Source organism: Diospyros lotus, chromosome 15 (genome assembly GCF_014633365.1).
Source record: "Diospyros lotus cultivar Yz01 chromosome 15, ASM1463336v1, whole genome shotgun sequence".
NCBI classification, from domain to species: Eukaryota; Viridiplantae; Streptophyta; class Magnoliopsida; order Ericales; family Ebenaceae; genus Diospyros; species Diospyros lotus.
Genome location: NC_068352.1, coordinates 29,645,786 through 29,665,479, shown reverse-complemented (window position 1 = coordinate 29,665,479; position 19,694 = coordinate 29,645,786). Strand labels below are relative to the sequence as shown.

General features: G+C 31.6%; 1 protein-coding gene across 1 annotated transcript; it reads right to left on the bottom strand.

Moving 5' to 3' along the window:
• Positions 1-1,135: 1,135 nt before the first annotated feature.
• On the bottom strand, positions 1,136-6,390 carry LOC127792531 (uncharacterized). Its single transcript, XM_052323055.1, has 7 exons — positions 4,986-6,390; positions 3,669-3,785; positions 2,661-2,839; positions 2,468-2,561; positions 2,122-2,199; positions 1,907-2,008; positions 1,136-1,543 (listed from the first exon to the last, which is right to left on the bottom strand). Exons 1-7 carry the CDS (start codon positions 5,460-5,462, stop codon positions 1,409-1,411), a joined length of 1,182 nt encoding a protein of 393 aa, XP_052179015.1. The 5' UTR covers positions 5,463-6,390; the 3' UTR covers positions 1,136-1,408.
• Positions 6,391-19,694: the final 13,304 nt, after the last annotated feature.

Here is a 19,694-nt window from a genome sequence, read left to right as displayed (position 1 = left end):
ACTCTAATTGATCAAATAAAATTATTTATCAAATACTGATCAACAATAGTGTTTTCTCTTTCTTTAGTATCTCTTTTTCTATTTTGACTGGTTTGAAAAGATTTAGAACTAAATTTTAGTGATTTTTTAAAGGATTTAAGGGTTTAAGGTTTGGGTTTTTTTTTGAAGAATTTAGAGACTGGATTTTGAGGCTTTTTAAAGGATTTATGGACTGAATTTTAGAGCTATTTTGAAGGATTTATTGACTGATTTTTTTTAGATTTTTTTAAAGTATTTAGAGACTGATTTTTTGGGGCATTTTTAATAATTGCAATTTAAAGGATTCTTAAAAGATTTTGAGATTATATTTTGAGGCATACTTGAATTTTTTTTTTTTTTTTTAGCATTCATGAAGATTTTGCTGGTAGTCTAATAAATAGACAAAAATGGCTTGCTACCTTTCATCCTCAATCATTTCTTTATTTAGCTCTCCATTAGATGCCAAGACAATTAATTTGAAATTGTTTATCGAAATTGTAATACATGAAAATGCGTCAAAAATAATTGTAGTAATTTATTAATATATAATTTTAATATTATGTTATTTTAATTTTTTTTCTACTATTTAATTTTTGCCCATTTAGATAAAAACTTTTGACTCCGCCACTGTGAATGACGGATTCTCTATCATGTGTGCTATGAGCCAATATAGCTCAATAAAGGCAACAAATTTGAACCAACAAGGCAACCACTAAACTACCATCTTGTGGTCTTAGGTAACCAAATCTTCAGCCATTTTGTTAAGGCTGTGAACATCTCCATCAGAACACAAACAACAGAATGGATATTAACCAACTGAACTGCTGATTAAAAACCATAACAGCTAACAGCCTAAAAACTTCAGAATCACCAGCAACAACTACAAGAGAAGAGACTCTTGTTGACAACTGAGAAGCATACTTTTGTCATATTTTCTCCTCAGAACAACAGACCAATTGAAGGGAAAGAGCCTGGAAATTTTGCTAAGAGCCCCAGCCCACAAGTATAATAATAATCATAAACCTTAATTCAATCTTTTCGAAGAGCAGCTAAACCCGTCAATAGTAATAAATGTAGTCACATACTTGCCACCAAATAGTTTTGTCACTGAAAGTAGTTCCATGAAAATGAGAATCTAATTAAAACAGTAATCATTGGCACAATCATTTTCCCAAGCATACTTCTCCTAATTTACATGGACCAAACAAAGAAAAAAACATCATTATAGATGTAAATGTTAAATTAGAATACTAACTAATCTTTTTTTTTTTTTCTTGGAGGAAATGAACTGGGTGGGAAAGAAGAGGGAACTGAGTCATCCCCCTCACCCCTAAGCTCCATCCATGCCTGATATGATACAATTTGATATTACTTTGTTGCAAAAACTCAACTATTTGTAACTCGTGCTCATAGAATTTAGGCGTCTGGATCGCTCGTCGAGCTCTGCCATGACTGCCGGTTCCTGCTTTTTCCGTTGCTTTGACAGGGTGTTGGTTGTCATAGATCCTATCTTGTCGAAAGCAACCTGCAAATATTGTAGGTGAATTCAATTGGGACCATATTAAGGAAAAAAGAATAGCAACCACAACAAACAATATTATCAGGACAAGTTTAACAACTAAAAGAGAACATCTCCAGCGCACGAAGCTCCTTTTTTTTCCAAGGGGGGGGAGGGGTTCTTTTCACTGTGATTTTTGTAGTGATCCATCTGCCATGAAGTCCATCTTTGCATAAAATACACCGCTTTTAGCAATTCATTTTAGATCGGTATTAGATATTGTACATATTTAGAGTTAGTTATATAGCTGGCATATGTAATTAATTCTAAATATGTACAATATCTAATACGTTGGTTAAAAAGGAAATAGAGTCAGAAGAGAATACTTGCCGTTAGTAGGTCATCCGGATCAAAGAGGTGATGGGTGGTTTTCTGTAGTATGCTAATTACATCCCCAAGCTGACACGTTAAAAGCAACTCTTCTTCCTTCATCTGTTAACCATCCACTGGAAATATTAAAACATTGAACTTGTATGTTTCGTCAAGTTTAAAAGATCAATATTGAAGAAACACCGGAAACTCAAAATAATACGAACTAGATTTACCTTGAATATAGCCAGAGCAACATGAAATAGGACCTGGGCTCCCTCGTAGAAGAGCACATCCCACACCCTCAAAGTTGTCTGAAAATGAATTTGCAGGCATGAAGGCAGGTTAGCTAAAGAGCTTGAAGTGCGCTGAGCTACTATGTTGTTAGAGGAGAAAATATTTAATGTAATTGTGATATCATGCCATCATGCTGATAGTTGGAGAAGATAAAACTTAAATTTATCAAAACCACCAACTACCACGCATTTGTGATCTTGGAAAAGAGGCGGCACGAGAATGTGGTATTACAATTACATTGAAAATTTTATCATGCTGGAGAGAGAGAGAGAGAGATGTTTTGACCTCTGAGGGCAAGCTCTTGGAAAAGAGGCAGAGGAACCACTCAGTGGCAACAAGGGAGACATCAAACTCAAGTTCTGCTAAATGAGCAGCCATCCTGCAATTTTCTTTTCCAATTTGAGAAACAGAGAAAGAACAGACACTGGAAAAGAACATGATAGATCAGCTGTCTTATCAAGCAAAAAAGGGATATTACTTTGGACATTTTTGCACTAGAAGATCTTTAAACACCTTTTGCTCAACATGGCATCCTGATAAGTTATTTGTGTAGCAGTCATTAACCAAGACATTTTCTAGGAGCACAGCTAACATCCAAAACGCATCTTCTTCTGTTTTCATCACAAGCAACAACAGTGCTGCAACATAATTGAGACCCTGCACAATGGCAAATCAGCTCAATATTACAAATTTTAGAATTTGTTTCATTTGAAGAATAAAAGAAGGCCATTTATTCCTTTTTCATCACGCATAAACAAAAACCCAACTAATCCAAGCAACAAAGAGACTGGGTAGTGGTGACACGCATGTGAGGTGTTATGCAATTCATCATCAGATTTGATCTCATAGGTACTTTTTCTTTGATGATAAAATAACATCCATGCCTATTGCCTACCCACTTTGTCTTCAATGATAAAAAGTAACATCCATGCCTTGATTGTGGCATAAACTGAATTTATATCTGATGAATATGTTAGGTTTCCAAAATAGAATGGAACCTGATAACTAGATCAATTGTGAAAAAAAAGTGAATATGCAATAAGCAACGGCAAAGAGAAAAAAAAAATGATTTGCTGCAAGCTGGAGCAATGTACCAAAAGGAAACAACTAAATACAAAATTGACAGAGTCGGTCTGATATATCACATCTTCTAACAAAGATGTAAATTCTAATAGAATCTGGCCCTTTTGGTACGAGGTTATGTATTTGGGCTATTTGGGGTTTCAATGGGATAGATGCATTTGACCGTCGTGGAAATACAAAGTAGAAATACAAAGTACTTGAGTATACTTCCAGTACTTGCAATACAAAGTAGAAATGGAGAAGGTAAGGATACAAATTTGTTAAGTGCTTCATTGTATCATTCTATAAACCTTTTCTTATGTCTTATTCTTTTATTTTTCACAAAAGTTTTGTACTATTAATTGATATTGATCTACTTAGCAAAAAAAGGAAAATGATATCAATAGAGAAAATGGATCATAACTTGACAATAACCAACTTCAGAATCACGGAAAGAATAAGCCACAAGAACACGTCTGAGAGCAGAATGACCATCTGGAGTGTCCAACCATGGATGACCCGGGTACGTTCGTGGTAGATCCTGTACATAGATGTGGGCAAAAGTATTAGAAGTGAATGGTAATCTTTGCATCGGTGATATTGGCATCTCTTGAAAAGACAGCCTTGCATGTCCTATCCAGATAAAATCAATACAACAAAATGCGCCAACCATGATCTTATCACTTTAATGCAAAATACCAAATGGTGTGCCTTGGAATCAAGAAACTTTCACTTATCAGAAAAACAATGGTTTAGTTTCAAAAACGCAAATTGAAACATCTATCCAGTTAAGAAATTTTCACAAATTTCAGTAAGAACAGAAATTTACATTTATCCTATAATCAATAATTAAACTTCATATCTAGCCAAGACATCATGAAATAAGCAACAAGGACAACCCTCAATAAACATAACTTTGCACTTTCTCATCTTCAACTCCAAATGCTAAGTACGAAATAACTTGATGATAATCAAGGATTGTTAACCATTCACGAAAGATTTTTGTTCAATTTTCATGTCAAAAATAAAAAATTAACAGATTAAAAAACTTCTATAATCTACCGTCCCTGTTTCAGTAAACTTACCCTGCAGAACCATGGCTTACCTATGAGGCCATTATTCATATTGATTGACCTCTCTTAAAGGGCTCTAGCATGTTTCTACATAGGGAACTGACAATAACATTTGTGTGAGGGTCTGCAAGGGTCGTTTTTGTACGCAATTTTACACTTATCTTACAAAGAGGCTATTTCCACAACTTTACCTATGCTACCACCGCTTGCCTTCAGTTTGGTGTCCCAAGTAACCATAAACAATAAATAATATGCAGAATCTAGCTATATTTGTATTTCGGTTACCCAAAGGTCCCCCCATCCATGCAACCCTTTAGAAAAAAAATGATAAAAACATTTCCAGGAGCAGAAACACACACACAAAAAAAAAAAAAAAGCTCCTAATATCACTCACATTTGCTAATTCATTAAAGGCCAGACCATGAAAATACCATTTACACTGTTTAGTCATGAGTGCACGCGCAATTGAAACTGGAGATTTCATTTTCAGAATCAAACAGATAGCATAACTATTATAAACATTGGCTATAGATTATAGCGATAAAAATACCATAAACATTGCATCCAGAACAATCGATCACCATCCGGTTTTTACACAATTAATGCCACAACTAACAAATCCAGGAAAATATCCCAATAATTCATCCAAGCCTAAAGCAATAACTCACTTGATCGATCTGCCGGGTCGCAGGGGTGACCTTACCCTCAACAGCCTTGGTTAAATCATTGTAGTAGCTGTCGGGCACTGTAGACTTCTTCTTAGCTGCCCCAGAGAGTGGAAACCAGACCATAGGCCGCAGTGCTGGGGGAATCCCCTTCCTGATGAGCCTCTTAAGCGTAATTGCATTACCTAAAGCTGAAAATTTAAGGGAAGATTTAATGGTAGATGAAAGCTGAGTCTGAAAATACCAATTGGCTCCTTTGCTGGCCTCCAAAGACCACCAAACCCTACCCTGCTGCCTAACCTTTTCCCTGACGTCATTCAATATATTAACATCATCCACATTGCCTTCTACTGTAAACCCGTAAATGTCTTGGAACTTTACAATGATGTTTGCCCTTCTGGCATGAATGCTTGGCCTCAAAACTGGAAACTGGGCCTGAAACTCTAAGGCTATGTCTCTTGTGCTCTGAGTCCCAAACATTGTATATGGTATTCTAATTGCTACGTAACCTGAGTCTGATACCACTTAATGCGGAATAAAACAAACAGAAACGAATTCTATCACGCCCACGTAGAGTCAAACTCAAAGACACATATTTAACATAGTTCAGCAAATTACCTACATCCACGGGCTAAGAGATAAACGAAATTTACTACATGAATACCGGCTTTACAGAAGAGATAAACTATAGATCACTGTCAACTCCAAAATTGCCGTTGCTGATTCCCCAACACTAACAATGGATCAAGAGAAACAAAGAGAAAATGAGGGAAAGCGGGGTTAAATTTGAAATCCGTAGGGTGTTGGAACCACGAAACGTTCAATTTTGAAGGCTAAAAACCTGAAAGTGGATGATCTAAAGCTGAACTTTCTGGAAATGGATAACCAAGGGTTTGATAGGAAAAAGAACGTCAAAGCAACCCACATCTTAAAGAAAATTATTTCTGAAGCTTTTCTCAACTGGGTTCGCGAGAAAGTTGAAAATTTACAGAGCACCACCCCCAGATCAGAGAAAGAGAAAGCACAAGGGAAAACAGAAGAATAAACTACAGTTCAGAAGAGAGAGAGAGAGAGAGAGAGAGAGAGAGGGATTAAATCACAACCCACAAATAGAAGCACAAAAATTAGAAGCAGACAGATCTTCGTGCTGCTACTTTGTGGGGAAGAAGAAGATAAGGAATCAAAGAGAAGGTGTTTTTTTGTCCTGAAATAACAAAAATGAAAGAGGGTTCCGAAGGAAATGGATGATTGGGAGGAAGAATCGGTTTGTCTGAAGTGGGTTTTGGCCTAATTGGAGGGTTTGTAATTTGAACTTCCAAATTTTCTTTCTAAATATACATCCTTGCTTTTTTGGCGCTTGCAGAGACCATATCGAGAGAGAGAGAGAGAGAGAGAGAGGGGAGATGCAATCATTGCCATGATTAGCTTTTGCAAAATTAGTGTTTTAACGTAGAAGCTTTGTAATTACTGATTGACCTTCTAAGTTGTCACCTTTTGATTTGATGGAATCCAATGTTCCCATAATAATAATGCACTTAATTTGTCTTTATAAATTATTTCTTGATTAATTATAATAATGGTAAAATTCTTTCATTATGATTAAAATATTTTAAATTCAAACCATTGAAATAATATATTTATTGGAAGAAGAAAAAGGTTAAGCTTCACTGACTGTTGCAACGGAGGCAACCCCACCTCTGCATATACACGTGGCAAAATATATACACTCGAATCGATTTTTTTATTATTTTAAGAATATCTTTGAATTAATTATATTTTTAAATTTATTATTCTTAATAAATTTATTAAGATGTATAATTCACTCGAAATTATATAATTTAATAGTATAATTAGAAAACAAAAAATTTAAAAGTGTAATTGAGTTCAAAAGTGTTTTTAAAAATAATTAAAAAATTAAATATTTAAATAAAAAATATAAATATATATTTGACTTATAAAACATTTTTTATACTGTCTTCTTAATTTAATAAAAAAAGAAAAATATTTTTAATATTAAATAATAATAACAACATTCTTACCTTCACAATTCGCTAATCATGAATCATTTTCATAAATTTATAATTTTATTTAATTTTTTAAATTAATTTTAATTTAATTTAATTAAATATAATTTTATCTAATAAATAAAATTAAATTAAAGAGAGTGTCTTCATGTTAAATTTAAGAAATGTTACAACATTTATGTATAGAAAAAGAGAGATAAAGAAAAGTGGAAATTCGTTTTTGTGAGTGGAGTTAATTGGGAAATGCTATTTAACTAATTAAGAATGATATTTGACGTGACATGTTTATATTAATGTATTATATATTTATTAATTAAATATATAATATAATATATTAATCTATATAATAAAACATGAAAATTTTTGAAAATTTCTCAATGGAGAGATATTTCAATGGCTGTGATCACTTTCTGATACTTGATGACTGAGATTAAAAATTTTCCCTTCCATCCTTCCAAACACACAGCGCAGCCATCACGCACACATACGCAACCATCCATCTTCCTTTCAAACACACACACATATATATCTATATACACACACAGGCACATGTATATATATATATCTATATACACACATATATATATCTATATACACAGATTTACATGCGAAACCCACACACGCGGACTCCTCGCGACAGAGAGAGAGAGGAGAGGAAAGGAGGGTGGCCGGCGGTGGTGCGGTGAGGAGATGGGTGGCCGGTGGCCGGCGGCCGACATCGATGCTTGGATTAGAGATGAGTGGCTGGCAGGTGAGGTGAGATTAGGGATTTCGATGGGTTTGAGGTTAATTTTGGGGGATTTAACAGTTTATTAACTGTTAGTTTTTAATTGCAGTAAATTAGATGTGTAAGGAGGTTTTCTCCTACTTGAATTTACGTGGACGAGCAGTAAAGTCAAATCATCACTATCTCAGTTCTCATGGCATTTTAAATCATTGAAAGTCAAAATGAATTGCCATTAGCCCTCACCATTAAAAATTCCAAATTTTTCCTACCAAAAGGGCTAAATTATATCGCCGGTTTTTAAATTTTAGATTTTATAATAAATTAATTATTATATTTTATTTTTTATTATTACAGTTACTAAATTTTGATTTCTCTGTTTTTAAAAAGGTATATTTTTACTAAAGGGCTAGATTTAATTAAGTTACAATAAATTTTAATATTTAATATTTACTAGATTAATAAAAAATAATTTGTGACTGCCTCTCTATTAAATTTATACGTATGAGAGAAATATTTCAATAGTTAAGATAAATTTTAAATATATATCAATAGTTGATATTAGCTGAAATGAATGAATGTTCCCGCCTACTCATTACCTCTATTTCTTCGTTTGTTGCACCTTCTTTTCCATTCATTTACTTATTGTCTCTTTCTTTTCCTCTCTCACAGACTCACCAATCCACGCCATCATTGACCCCCCTTCGTCCTACTAGTCGTCGTCGCCCCTCTCTTTGCAATTTGCTACACCCTCTCTTGGCCCAGCCCCACCGTTGTCGCCACCTCCCTCTATCGTTGGCCGCAACCCCTTCTCGACCCATCCCAAGCACATATATACACTCATACATATATACACAACCCTCTTGCTCTCATCGCAGTCGGCAGTTGTCATCGCCTCCAAACACACAAGCAAATATATATATATATACACTCGCACGATCGGTTGACAGACCCATCGCCCTCGATTGGCGACAATGAGGGGTTCAAGGAACCCCTGACCCGCGAGTCCCCAACCGTTGCTGTCGGGGGCCCTTGAAGCCCCTAACCAACGACGATCAGGAGCTCCACATGCACACACACACACACACACATATATATATATATATATATATACTCGCACAATTAACAGAGATAGAGGTTCAAGGAACCCCTGAATTGCGGGCCCCCGATCGATTGCTGTCAGGGGCCCTTGACACCCCTGACCAGCGACGGTCAAGGACTCCAATTTTTTTTTAAAATTTAATATATATTTTTTAATTTCTAAATATCAATACTTAATTGTATTTGAAATTTTTTTAAATAAAAAAACACCAAAGTGTAATTTTTTTATACCAAGGTCAAGGACTATTTTTCAATTTTTTTAAATTTTTAATTTTTTTAAAGCATTTAATACTCAATTTTTAAGTATTCTAAATATCAACAGTATAAGTTTTTAAATTTTTTTGAAATATTATGTAAGTTTTAAATAAAAAAACACCAATAGTATAAGTTTTAATGTATAAGAATTTAACATTTAGAATTTGACATGAATGATTCAATTTCAAAAGAAATAAAAATTTATTTTTTAAATCATTGATGATCAAATACTATTTTTAATGTAAAACTTTATTCAAATAATGATATCAAAGTATTAAGTGTTGAATCTTTGATATTTTTAATTTTTTTAAAATTTAATTTTTAAAGCATTTAATACTTAATTTTTAAGTATTCAAAATATCAACTGTGTAAGTTTTTGAAATATCATGTAAGTTTTAATATTTAATTTTTAAAAAAATTTAAATAAAAAAACATCAACAATGTAAGTTTTAATGTATAAGAATTTGACATTTAGAATTTAATATGGATGATTCAATTCTAAAAAAAATAAAGACCTCTTTTTTAAATCATTGATAATTAAATGTTATTTTTGATGTAAAATAATGATATCAAAGTAGGAAGTTTAATTCGAAATTTAATATTTTTATCTTTAGGTGTTGAATCTTTAATACTTAAAAAAATGTGAAATTGGTTAATCTATCATATTGAGTTACTTAAAGATGCAAATATTCAAAAAGATTTCATTAATTTTTTTAATTCTATTTTTATTTTATTAATTCTATTTTTTATTTTAATTAAGCACAATAATTTTTGTTAAAATTAAAATAATATAAAAATCAAAGAGTTCCCGACCACTCAAGGTTCTCCGACCTCGAACCGGGGTTCCCCCGATTGATGGCCGTGGCTATGGCGACTGGTATGTATTGTTTGATATTTAATTTTTAATTTAATTTGTTCAAATTGTAGAGGACTTACTGATGTACTTTATTATATAGATTTAATATTTATTTTTTTATTATAAAACGTTAACAAGTATATAATAATTTTAAATTTTATTTTTTGTTCAATGTTTATAATTTTTTTTTGCTTGCTCTTATATTTTGATTTATAATATTAGTAAACATTATAAATCTTATATGTTTGTTTCTCATTTGAGTTTTGTAAAACGTTTAATACAAGTAAAATTATTACAAGTTCTTCATAAATTTCAATATAATACGTATGAATTATAATTATATTTTAATCTTAATATTATTTACACTGTACTTTTAAATACAGGTATACGTTAGTATACAAATATCGTGTCAAGTGTGTTCTTGAATGTTTAAATAACATTTTCGTAATTAATTTCTATACAAAAAAGCTTGGGAGTTGTTTTCTTCACACGAATTCTAAGTCTTAATTTGAATAAATAAATTTGATTACATAAAGTCTAAGATTTTCATGTGTTATAAAATATAATAATAACCAATTTAACTCCAATACCACCCTAAATGAACTTTCATCACACTTCACCTATAATACATTATTACCCAAATAATTATAAAGCACTGAACCCCTGACACATGAGATCCCAATGGCTGTATGTGTATACATACATACTTTGTGTTCAAGAAATATGATTACAATTTATTATTGCTCCAACCAATACTTCATGCCACAATAGCAACAAAGGATGATTAATGCTTTACATTATTTCGTATTTTATGAATTTAGAATTGAAAATAAATTACAATAAAATTATCAAACCCATAAATAAATATAAAAATTTTACATGAAAAATTTAAATTAGAAAAAATTATGGGTAGAAAGAGCAAAATATCATTATGATAATATTGCTACAATAATTCTAACGTATTGAATACTTATTTATATATCTACCACTTATTTATAGATATATAAAAAAATTTATATAAATTCGTAATATAATCAGAAGATGAGTCATAAAAATAAATCTTGACACGAAAATAAATCTTTAATTATAGATGTGTTTCAATCACAGTCAAATATAAATTTTGAATCACAATTATTATAAACTTTACCTTGACACGAAATTTAAATATAAAATTATTCATAATTATTCTCTTTTTCAATAAAATTATAAAAAACTAATCTCATTGGGATGACGTCCCCTCGCGAACACCCTATACCACCATGTCCGAAGGAAATGGTAGACAAGGTAAATCAAGGAGTCCCTGCAAACACCCCATATGACCCGCTGGTCTGCTAGACTTTGCACTTGAGGGCGAAGGTCTTAATGAATATAAATTAAATCTATACCATACTAGTAACACTCAAATTTGAATAATATATTTGAACTTTCTATTAAATTTTAAAAGAGCCTAGCTGGCACTTCAACTAGTATAAAAAAATTGAATGTATCTGGGGATTAAAGTTTTGAATTTAATATATTGAATTCCCATTGAAATTAAAATTCGTTCAATGTCTCACTACTCACTACAAGGGCCTACGCTTCTATACAATTGATGGTAACGAGCTTCACTCTATTCAATATCCATATAAAATAAAATAAAAAATGTATTTGTTAAATACATGTAATCTACAGTCAATGAGTCCTACACATAGCTGTCACCCTACACACTTAACTGGATTTTTTTAATCATATATTTATCACGTAAATAAAAATTAATATATTAGATAAAATAATTCTCACAAATTAATACGATACATGAAATTTATGATAATTATATTAAAAATTAACAATGAATTTACTTACAATTATAGATTATTATTAATTTTAAATAAAATTATTATAAATTTTATATTTATCATGCTAGTTAAGCAAATAATTTGTCAAATTTATTACCGATATAATATTTTCTTAAAAATAACTTATATCCATATATATATATATATACTCAATCTAAGTTAATTAAAATTCAGAAATACTCCTTAGACACTATTGATATCTGATGTTGTTGTGTCATGATGATCAAAAACCCATTAAAAGATAAAAAAAAAGGCTAAAAACTCCAAATAATTTTTTTAGTTAAAAGAAGGTGTAAATTTTCCCTTAATCGGGAAAGGGGCAGTTTCCTCACAAAAGTACAAATCAAATAACTTAGATATCCAAAAATTTATCCGAGAGCCTTTCTAAAAAAGATAGATATATATTATTTATAAAGAATTTTAATTCTATCAAGATTTTATAATATCAAGGTAAATGTTATTTATACAAGCTTGAAGTGGATTCCAAGATGACAGGACAAACATTATCTATAAGAATCCTAATTATCGATAATTTAGGAAAACTCTGTGTTTATCTATAAATAAATAGATTCATATTATAGAAAATATACGTCTCTAATATTATGTTCAATAGGACATTCAAGTTTTCAATATTTGATTTAAACATCAAAGTGTCTGTGCGGTGACTTTTTTATACTCTTTAATCATTATCTTTTTTACAAACTCTAGGTTATTGGATGATGACGTTTTCATTTTATAAATTCATCGTTGTGTTCAACCGATAATATGTGTAACATTTTTGTATTGACACATTATTTTTTGTATCTAATTGATACTAACACATAATATATCAATATCCAAATATCACACTAAGGGGGCGTTTGTTAAAATGAGCAAGATAAGGTGATATCAAGATAAGATTGAGATACTTTCCGGACCAAAATATGGAATGATCAAGATAAGGCCGGGAAGCATTCCAAGATTTCTATCAGACTGTTTGTTAAATTTTTTAGAATCCATTGGTAACTGTATTTTTTCTTTCCAGGTGTTTGTTAATATATATGATAAGCACCAAGATAAGGGTTTTTTTACCAAAATATCCCTATTACCAAATTTATGATTAAAATAGTATTTTATGATTAATATGAATTGTCAAAAAAATTAAGATTAAAATTTAAAATAATATTTTATTTTCTAAATTCAAGTTCAAAAATAAATTTAAAAAGAGTTGAAAAGTATAAATAATAATTGTTAGGATTACAATAATTCCACCTACATAATTAAAAATAGCCAAAACATATTTTCATAATAGATAATAAAATATAAAATTAAATAAAATAATTTAAAAATTGATGAAATGAATTATATTAGTTAATAAAATATATATATAGAGAGAGAAATTTAAATTTTAAAAATTAATGAAATGAATAATGTCATTTAAATTTTAAAAATTGTCAAAACATATAATAATTTAAAAATAGATTAAATAATATTAATTATAAGAGATAAATAAATAAACTTTTTAATAAATTTAAATCATTAAAATGCATTAAATGGCATTAACTATCTTACAAGGGGTAGATAAGTAATTGAGGTTTATCTTGAAAGAACCAGATAAATTTATCCGATGGGGGAAGTCGGATAAATTTATCTTGAAAGAGGGAGATAAGAGGTCAAGTGATGCCTTTTCCGGAAATGGCCAGATAAGCTTAACAAACACGTTGGAAAGACCAAACATCCGGAATGCTTTCCATATCTGACATTTTCTCCCTTTTATCTTAGTTAACAAACACCCCTAAATATATTATTATTAAGTGCATCACATTTTGGATCAAAATCTATATGGCCCAGTCAAACGGGTAAAAGTTACCATCCCCATAACACATTTAATTATAAACTCTCTTGGAAGTAACCAAAACCTTGCAGTTTGGGAACACTACAGCCCACAAAATAAATGCCTTCAAAGTTGAGGCCTCACCCATAATTCATCATAAAAGTCATCAAAATCTCAACCAAAATAACAATACAATATACTCTCAATTATGAATTCTCTTCATATATATATATATCTATAATAACTACAAAAATTATAGTTAATTATATTATGGGATTGATTATTTTCAATTCAAATTATATTTATTTATTTTTTTAATTATTGATGACACCACACGTGTGGTGGGCACGTAGAAAGGTATGGAGCCGGGAGAAACGGGCAATGTTCTATGGTCATAATTCATGGATATTATAAATTAATTAGCAGAGATTAATCAGATGCAAGATTCCAAGGCATTCTTGTCGTTGAAAATTCAAAGCTCCATTTCCTTTCGTTTCATTTCATTTCCCTATGATCACATAGTAATTAGGCTCACTAATTAATAAATTAATTTAATAAAAACACTCTGTTTGATTGTTTGGTGATAAAAGATTATAAGGGTTTTAATTATTTGCCACCGTTAAGGTGGCAAACATTTTTTAGGTGAATCCACTTATAGATCTTAGTATGAATGAGATGAATTTACTTTGTGTTCCTCGAGACGTATTGGTAATAGTTGCGGGTTTTTAGAAAAAAGAATTGTCATTTGAAAGTGATCAATCAATAATTAATTTTTTTTCTGTTTAAAATTAAAAATAAATCACTTATAAGATTAATAGAGTAGCTCGGATAAGATGGCTGAAATACATAAGGAAGATGATTTAGTCATTCGAGAAGAGTGGATGAAATAAAACAAAATTTTAGCAAAAGAGAAAGAGAAAGTAAGAAAAATTTAGTGGAAGACTTTGGAGTATGGTATAAAATTTTCTTACGGGATAGGATTTATATAATCAATCTCATCTAGTGAGATTAAAATTTGTTACAGTGTCATTGTGTATTAATTTGTATTTTTATGAGATTAGTCACTTTTGGATGGAAATGTAGACCTAATTAAAAAGGAACAGTCAAGAGCACTGAAGCAAGAAGGTCAATAAATGGAGGCCCTCGGGCGTAATGCAAGCCGTATAATTTTGAACTAAGTCTCTTACACGAATATTAAATGTATTAATCATGTTTATATATAGTTATAATAATATGATTTCTGTCACAAATTAAATGCATAATAGTGGAGTGAAGACTAATTAATATAGTCACCGAGCGTGCTAATGGGTTTGGCGAAATGACTTTTTGACAGTCGCCAAATTTGTTGAAATTGTCGACTTAATTAACTGCTGTACCACCAAACCTATTGGTTAATTTGGATTAGGGTTTTGGTAGTGAATTTTGCATTTAATGTTTTAACGATATGAATGCAACACTCTTAACAAAACCCTTTAAATATATAATTAGATTGAGCGCAAAAAATGAAGGTTAATGGTGCTTCCTTGTTGCACCACTGTCATGTCCATTGCTGCATCTGGTTTTCTCTGTTGAAGCTAGCTTGCAGAAAATAATGGCAGTATGTATGTATATATACATATAAATAATCAGAGAGAGAGAGATGTAAAGCATTTCAATACAGAAGCTACAAATATGGGGGACTTGAAATCATGGAAATCTTCATTTATATATATGAATATGCCTTGCCATTGTATAAATAGCAGTTTTCAGTTTCCTTTTTTCCTTTGATATGTTCCTAAAAACTGTTTAATTATCAGTATCCATTCTAAGGTTAAGTAATTCCAACGACAAATAAAGGGGGAAAAAATACAATAATCAAGGAAGAAGAAAAAGAAGAAGAAGATAGTGAATGCCTGGCTTTCCCATGTACGCCATTGAAGACCCTTCTCTCCGATGAGAACCCCTTCGCCGAGCTAGCCTTCAAGGAGGCTGCAAAGAACAAGCTGCAGCAAGCTTCTTCCCCCTCTTCATGGCGTCAAAATTTGAATTGAACCCGGAGAGAAAGAAAGGGAAATAGCTGTGCATAAATATGACTCTTTTTCTGAACCGAGAAGGGCCCTCCAAGGAGAGGAAGGAAGATCAGAAAGAGGCTTGCAAATGGATACGTAAAAACGGGGGAAAGTTATAAAGAGGGGGGGCAACAGAGAGAGGGAAAGGATTTTCCCGAGAAAATGAAGACAAAGAGCCTTTCATATATGTTTGTTGTTTTTCAAGAGGGCAGTCTTCCAAATATTTCTTCAGGTGGGCCATGAACAGGCCTCTTTGTTTCACACCTTGGGGCTCATCTCTTTGTCTTCGTCACAAGAGTCAATGATTTTAAGGCATCTCCAGTTCCCAAATTGACTTTCATGAACAGTATTTGTTTGTTTGTTTTTTTCCCCCCTCTCTTTCCTTCTTTCTTCAGATGAAACATTGATTTGGGCAGCACTATAACTCCACAAAATGCTTAAATAATGGATACAGATACATGAAATCTAGTTATTTATGCGCTGTAGATCCATAGCATGCAGCACAGTTTTTTGTGGACATCTGTCTTTGGTATTAATGTCTTGATCTGATCTTGCCATTGAAAAATTGCCCGGACAATCGGCCGGTACGTATACCCACTATTTTAATCTTGATTAAAGTGTGTCAACTCTTGATTAATTAGCTATCTGTTGTATATATATATATATATATATATATAAATCCTGGCCATGGATGACACCACAAAGAAGAAGAAGAAGAAGAAGAAGAAGAAGAAGAAGAAGAAGAGATTTATGTTCCCATGCATGACTGTTGAGTGTTCATTTCACTTTGTTTTTAATAGTTGCGTGGGTGAATTGGGAAGGTAGTGGAAACCCATTTCTTGTGGTTTAATTCTTAGGTATTGAATAATAAATAATTAAATATATATGGAATGCATGCCAATTAATTAGTCTTATAAGGAGAGCCCATACATCTGGCACATGAAAGGCAGATTAGCATATGTAAAGTCTAGTTGGAACTACATTCTCGAGATGTTAATGGCCCCCTGACTTAGTCAAATTGCCTAAATCTATTTACATGTGACAACTTTTGTACAGTAATATATAGAATTTTTGTAAGATCGTATATATAATACAATTTTATTTTTACTTACTATATATGTTTAATTTTTTACTTAACAATTAATCGAGTGGAGTCAAGTCTTGTTTTTACCTAATATTTTGTATAAATGTTCTCATCTTATAATAACAAAAGAATAATAATAATACATGAAATGGTTGTGGTCGTTGGCTTGGCAACATGAGTCCTCGGCAGAGGACAAGAGAGAGACCATGCGCAGGCAGTGGCCGGTGAAGCCGGTGCTACTGCTACCTGCATCATCCATTCTGGACTAGCCATTCGAATTGACTACTCCTTTTGGATTTTTCTCTTAATTAATAAACATATCAAACAAATAATTGTATTTTGATGTTAAGTTAGACTGATTATTATTTTATGTTAAAAAGTGATGATTAATAAATTTTTATATTTTAATAGTAAGATTAAATTAGTGGTTGTATTTTAAAAAATGTCAAAATAAATTATTATATCTTAAGATTAAGGGTTAAGTTAGTTATTATGATATATGTTTTTTTAATATCATTTAATAATATTTTAATTCTATTAACAACATCGACTCTATATTCAATCAAAATAACCCTACACAATTATATAAATGACTTTCAAATTTAGGTGCAAAGAACCCTACATGAGAAGTGTTGGGCGACATTATTTCAATAAAAAACTGTCACTCAAAAATTGACTCATGAACAAGAGTGAGGACTTAAACCAAACCAATCAAATTATTCAAACTAACTAGACTGAATTTGTATGAAAAAACGAACCGCACCGACTAAACTCAAAACCGAACAAACTAAAAAATTGAAAAAAAATAAAAAAACTGAATTAATGGAAAAAAATTAAAAAAATCAAAATAACAAAGTGCAAAAATAACATTTTTTTAATTTTAGTTTGTTCAATTATTTTAATTTTTGCAATATAAAAACTAAACTAAAGCGAAAAAATCAAAATTGCCAAATTTAAAAATCAAACCGAGTTAACCTATTGCTTGAATCGAATCGATAATTCTAACTAGTTCAATTTAATTATTTTATTTTAATCAAAATGTTGCTCATTTCAACTCGTGAGGAGATTAAAAATCCTAATCAATATGGGTGTGTAACCCTAATGAGGGCAGTGAGTCTCATCTCAATTTGAATATAGAAAGTAATATCTTAGACATACCACCTCAAAGGTGGAGAGTTGTTGAAAAGAATCATGCAAAATGGTCACTGTTAATGGACAAATCTGGCCTTATTTGGTACCCCGATTTAAGTATAGTCATATACAACCATCCAACTTAATATTCCATGTACATACATACATATATATTGATTATATTTTGTTCCCTAAAAGGGAGAGCCTTCTTCTTTTTTTTTTTTTTTAAAAATTGCACCTAAGTTCTTTATTATTCAAGTTATTTCCACAAATTTTTTCTGTAATTTAAAAATATTTCTAAAAGTTACTAACCCTTACTTCTTTTTGCTTAGACACCGGACATTTATAAATTAATACAAAGAGTGTTCGGACATACAAAATAAATTATAAGAATTTTTTGTGGTATTTTTAAACTATATGTTGTCTTTGAATAAATAACTCAAATCATAAAGGGTTTGAGTGCGATTTATATATCCTCTTTTCATTTTATTAAACGATAAACCCATAAAAGACAAATACACTGAGTTTTTTTTTTTTTCAAGTCAAGGCACAACTATAAAAGATGATTGGGGTTCGAAGACATTTTTCGATAAAATATAAACTAAAAGCAAAAAAAAAAAAAAAAAAAAAAAAAACACTAGACAAACATCAAATTACATGGCCCACTACTAAAATGAAGAAAACCAACATTAATTTAGAGCCCAAGAAAACACTACCCTTGCTGAACACGAAACCTGTTTGGGCCCAACTAAAAGTGTCTCAAAACAAACTAAGAGCCCAAAAAAACTCCCTTTCTCCAACCAAACTGCTCAAGCCACCAACGTCAGGGAAGCTTTATGGTCGCCCCTGTTATTATTGTTGTTGGTTATTCCGTCATCATTATCACTAAGTTTGTTTTGATCCAAGGACTATTGCCATCTGGGGTCTTTAGGCCTTGGCTCTTCTGGCATTTTGATAATCCATCCTATCATAGCCTTTCTTCTCTTCATTGTCCTCTCCAACTATATCTATATATTTTTGCCTTGTTGATGTTTTCCCAATTTTGCTTTTGGCCCGAGCCCCTAGTACTCTTGTGTTTGTTGCTGCCTTTTAGGCATAGTTTCATGTTCAGCCAAAAATAAGAAATAGAAAGACTTTGTTCTATTGCCAGCAAAGTTACATCACAAAGCACTTGATCTAACACTAGCTAGCTAGGGCATGAGCGGGCACAGTGAACCCACTTGCTTCTTATTCCTATTTTCCACTCCACTTCCCATGCATATATAGCTTATTTATGTATATAACATACAGGGGCATACCTATATAATACATTACATATATTACAAATATAAAAGATCATAAGTTTAGGGCTCGGCTTCAATTTCATTCTGGAAGCGGTAGTAAGCCTCTCGAGCACTGTAACAGCACCTTCTGCAACCGCGCCGTCTGGAATAACCACCGCAGCAGCCATATCTGCAGCCTCCACCTCCACCGCCGCCGTATCTATCAGGGTCTTCTCCCCATGCATACCCTCGGGCGTATCCTACTTCAGAACGACCAACATGGCCATTTTTACCAACAGCATGATCATCAGCTACTCCCGCTGCAAATAGATCATATAGATTATTACTAGCTAGTATGATATAGATTAGTATTATAAGGTTTCTTGTGCTGGAAATTTAACATGAAAATTGGGCCTTGATTCGTAGTTCAATTTAATTTCTCAAACATCTCTCATTCTCGTAACTTTCTCCTTAATATACCTTTAGACAAAATAACTAACACCTTGGATTAGTGAGCATCATCTAATGAATTAAGAGGGAGGGTGACAATTAATTAGCTCACCTTTGCTCTCTTCTTTG

Coding starts and splice junctions, on each gene's coding strand:
- LOC127792531 (XM_052323055.1), bottom strand. CDS start 5,462: ATGTTTGGGACTCAGAGCACAAGAGACATAGCCTTAGAGTTTCAGGCC. Junction 2,840..3,668: donor CTGAAGTTGGTTATTGTCAA/GTTATGATCCAT, acceptor GCCATTGTGCAG/GGTCTCAATTATGTTGCAGC. Junction 1,544..1,906: donor ATCCGGATGACCTACTAACG/GCAAGTATTCTC, acceptor CAATATTTGCAG/GTTGCTTTCGACAAGATAGG.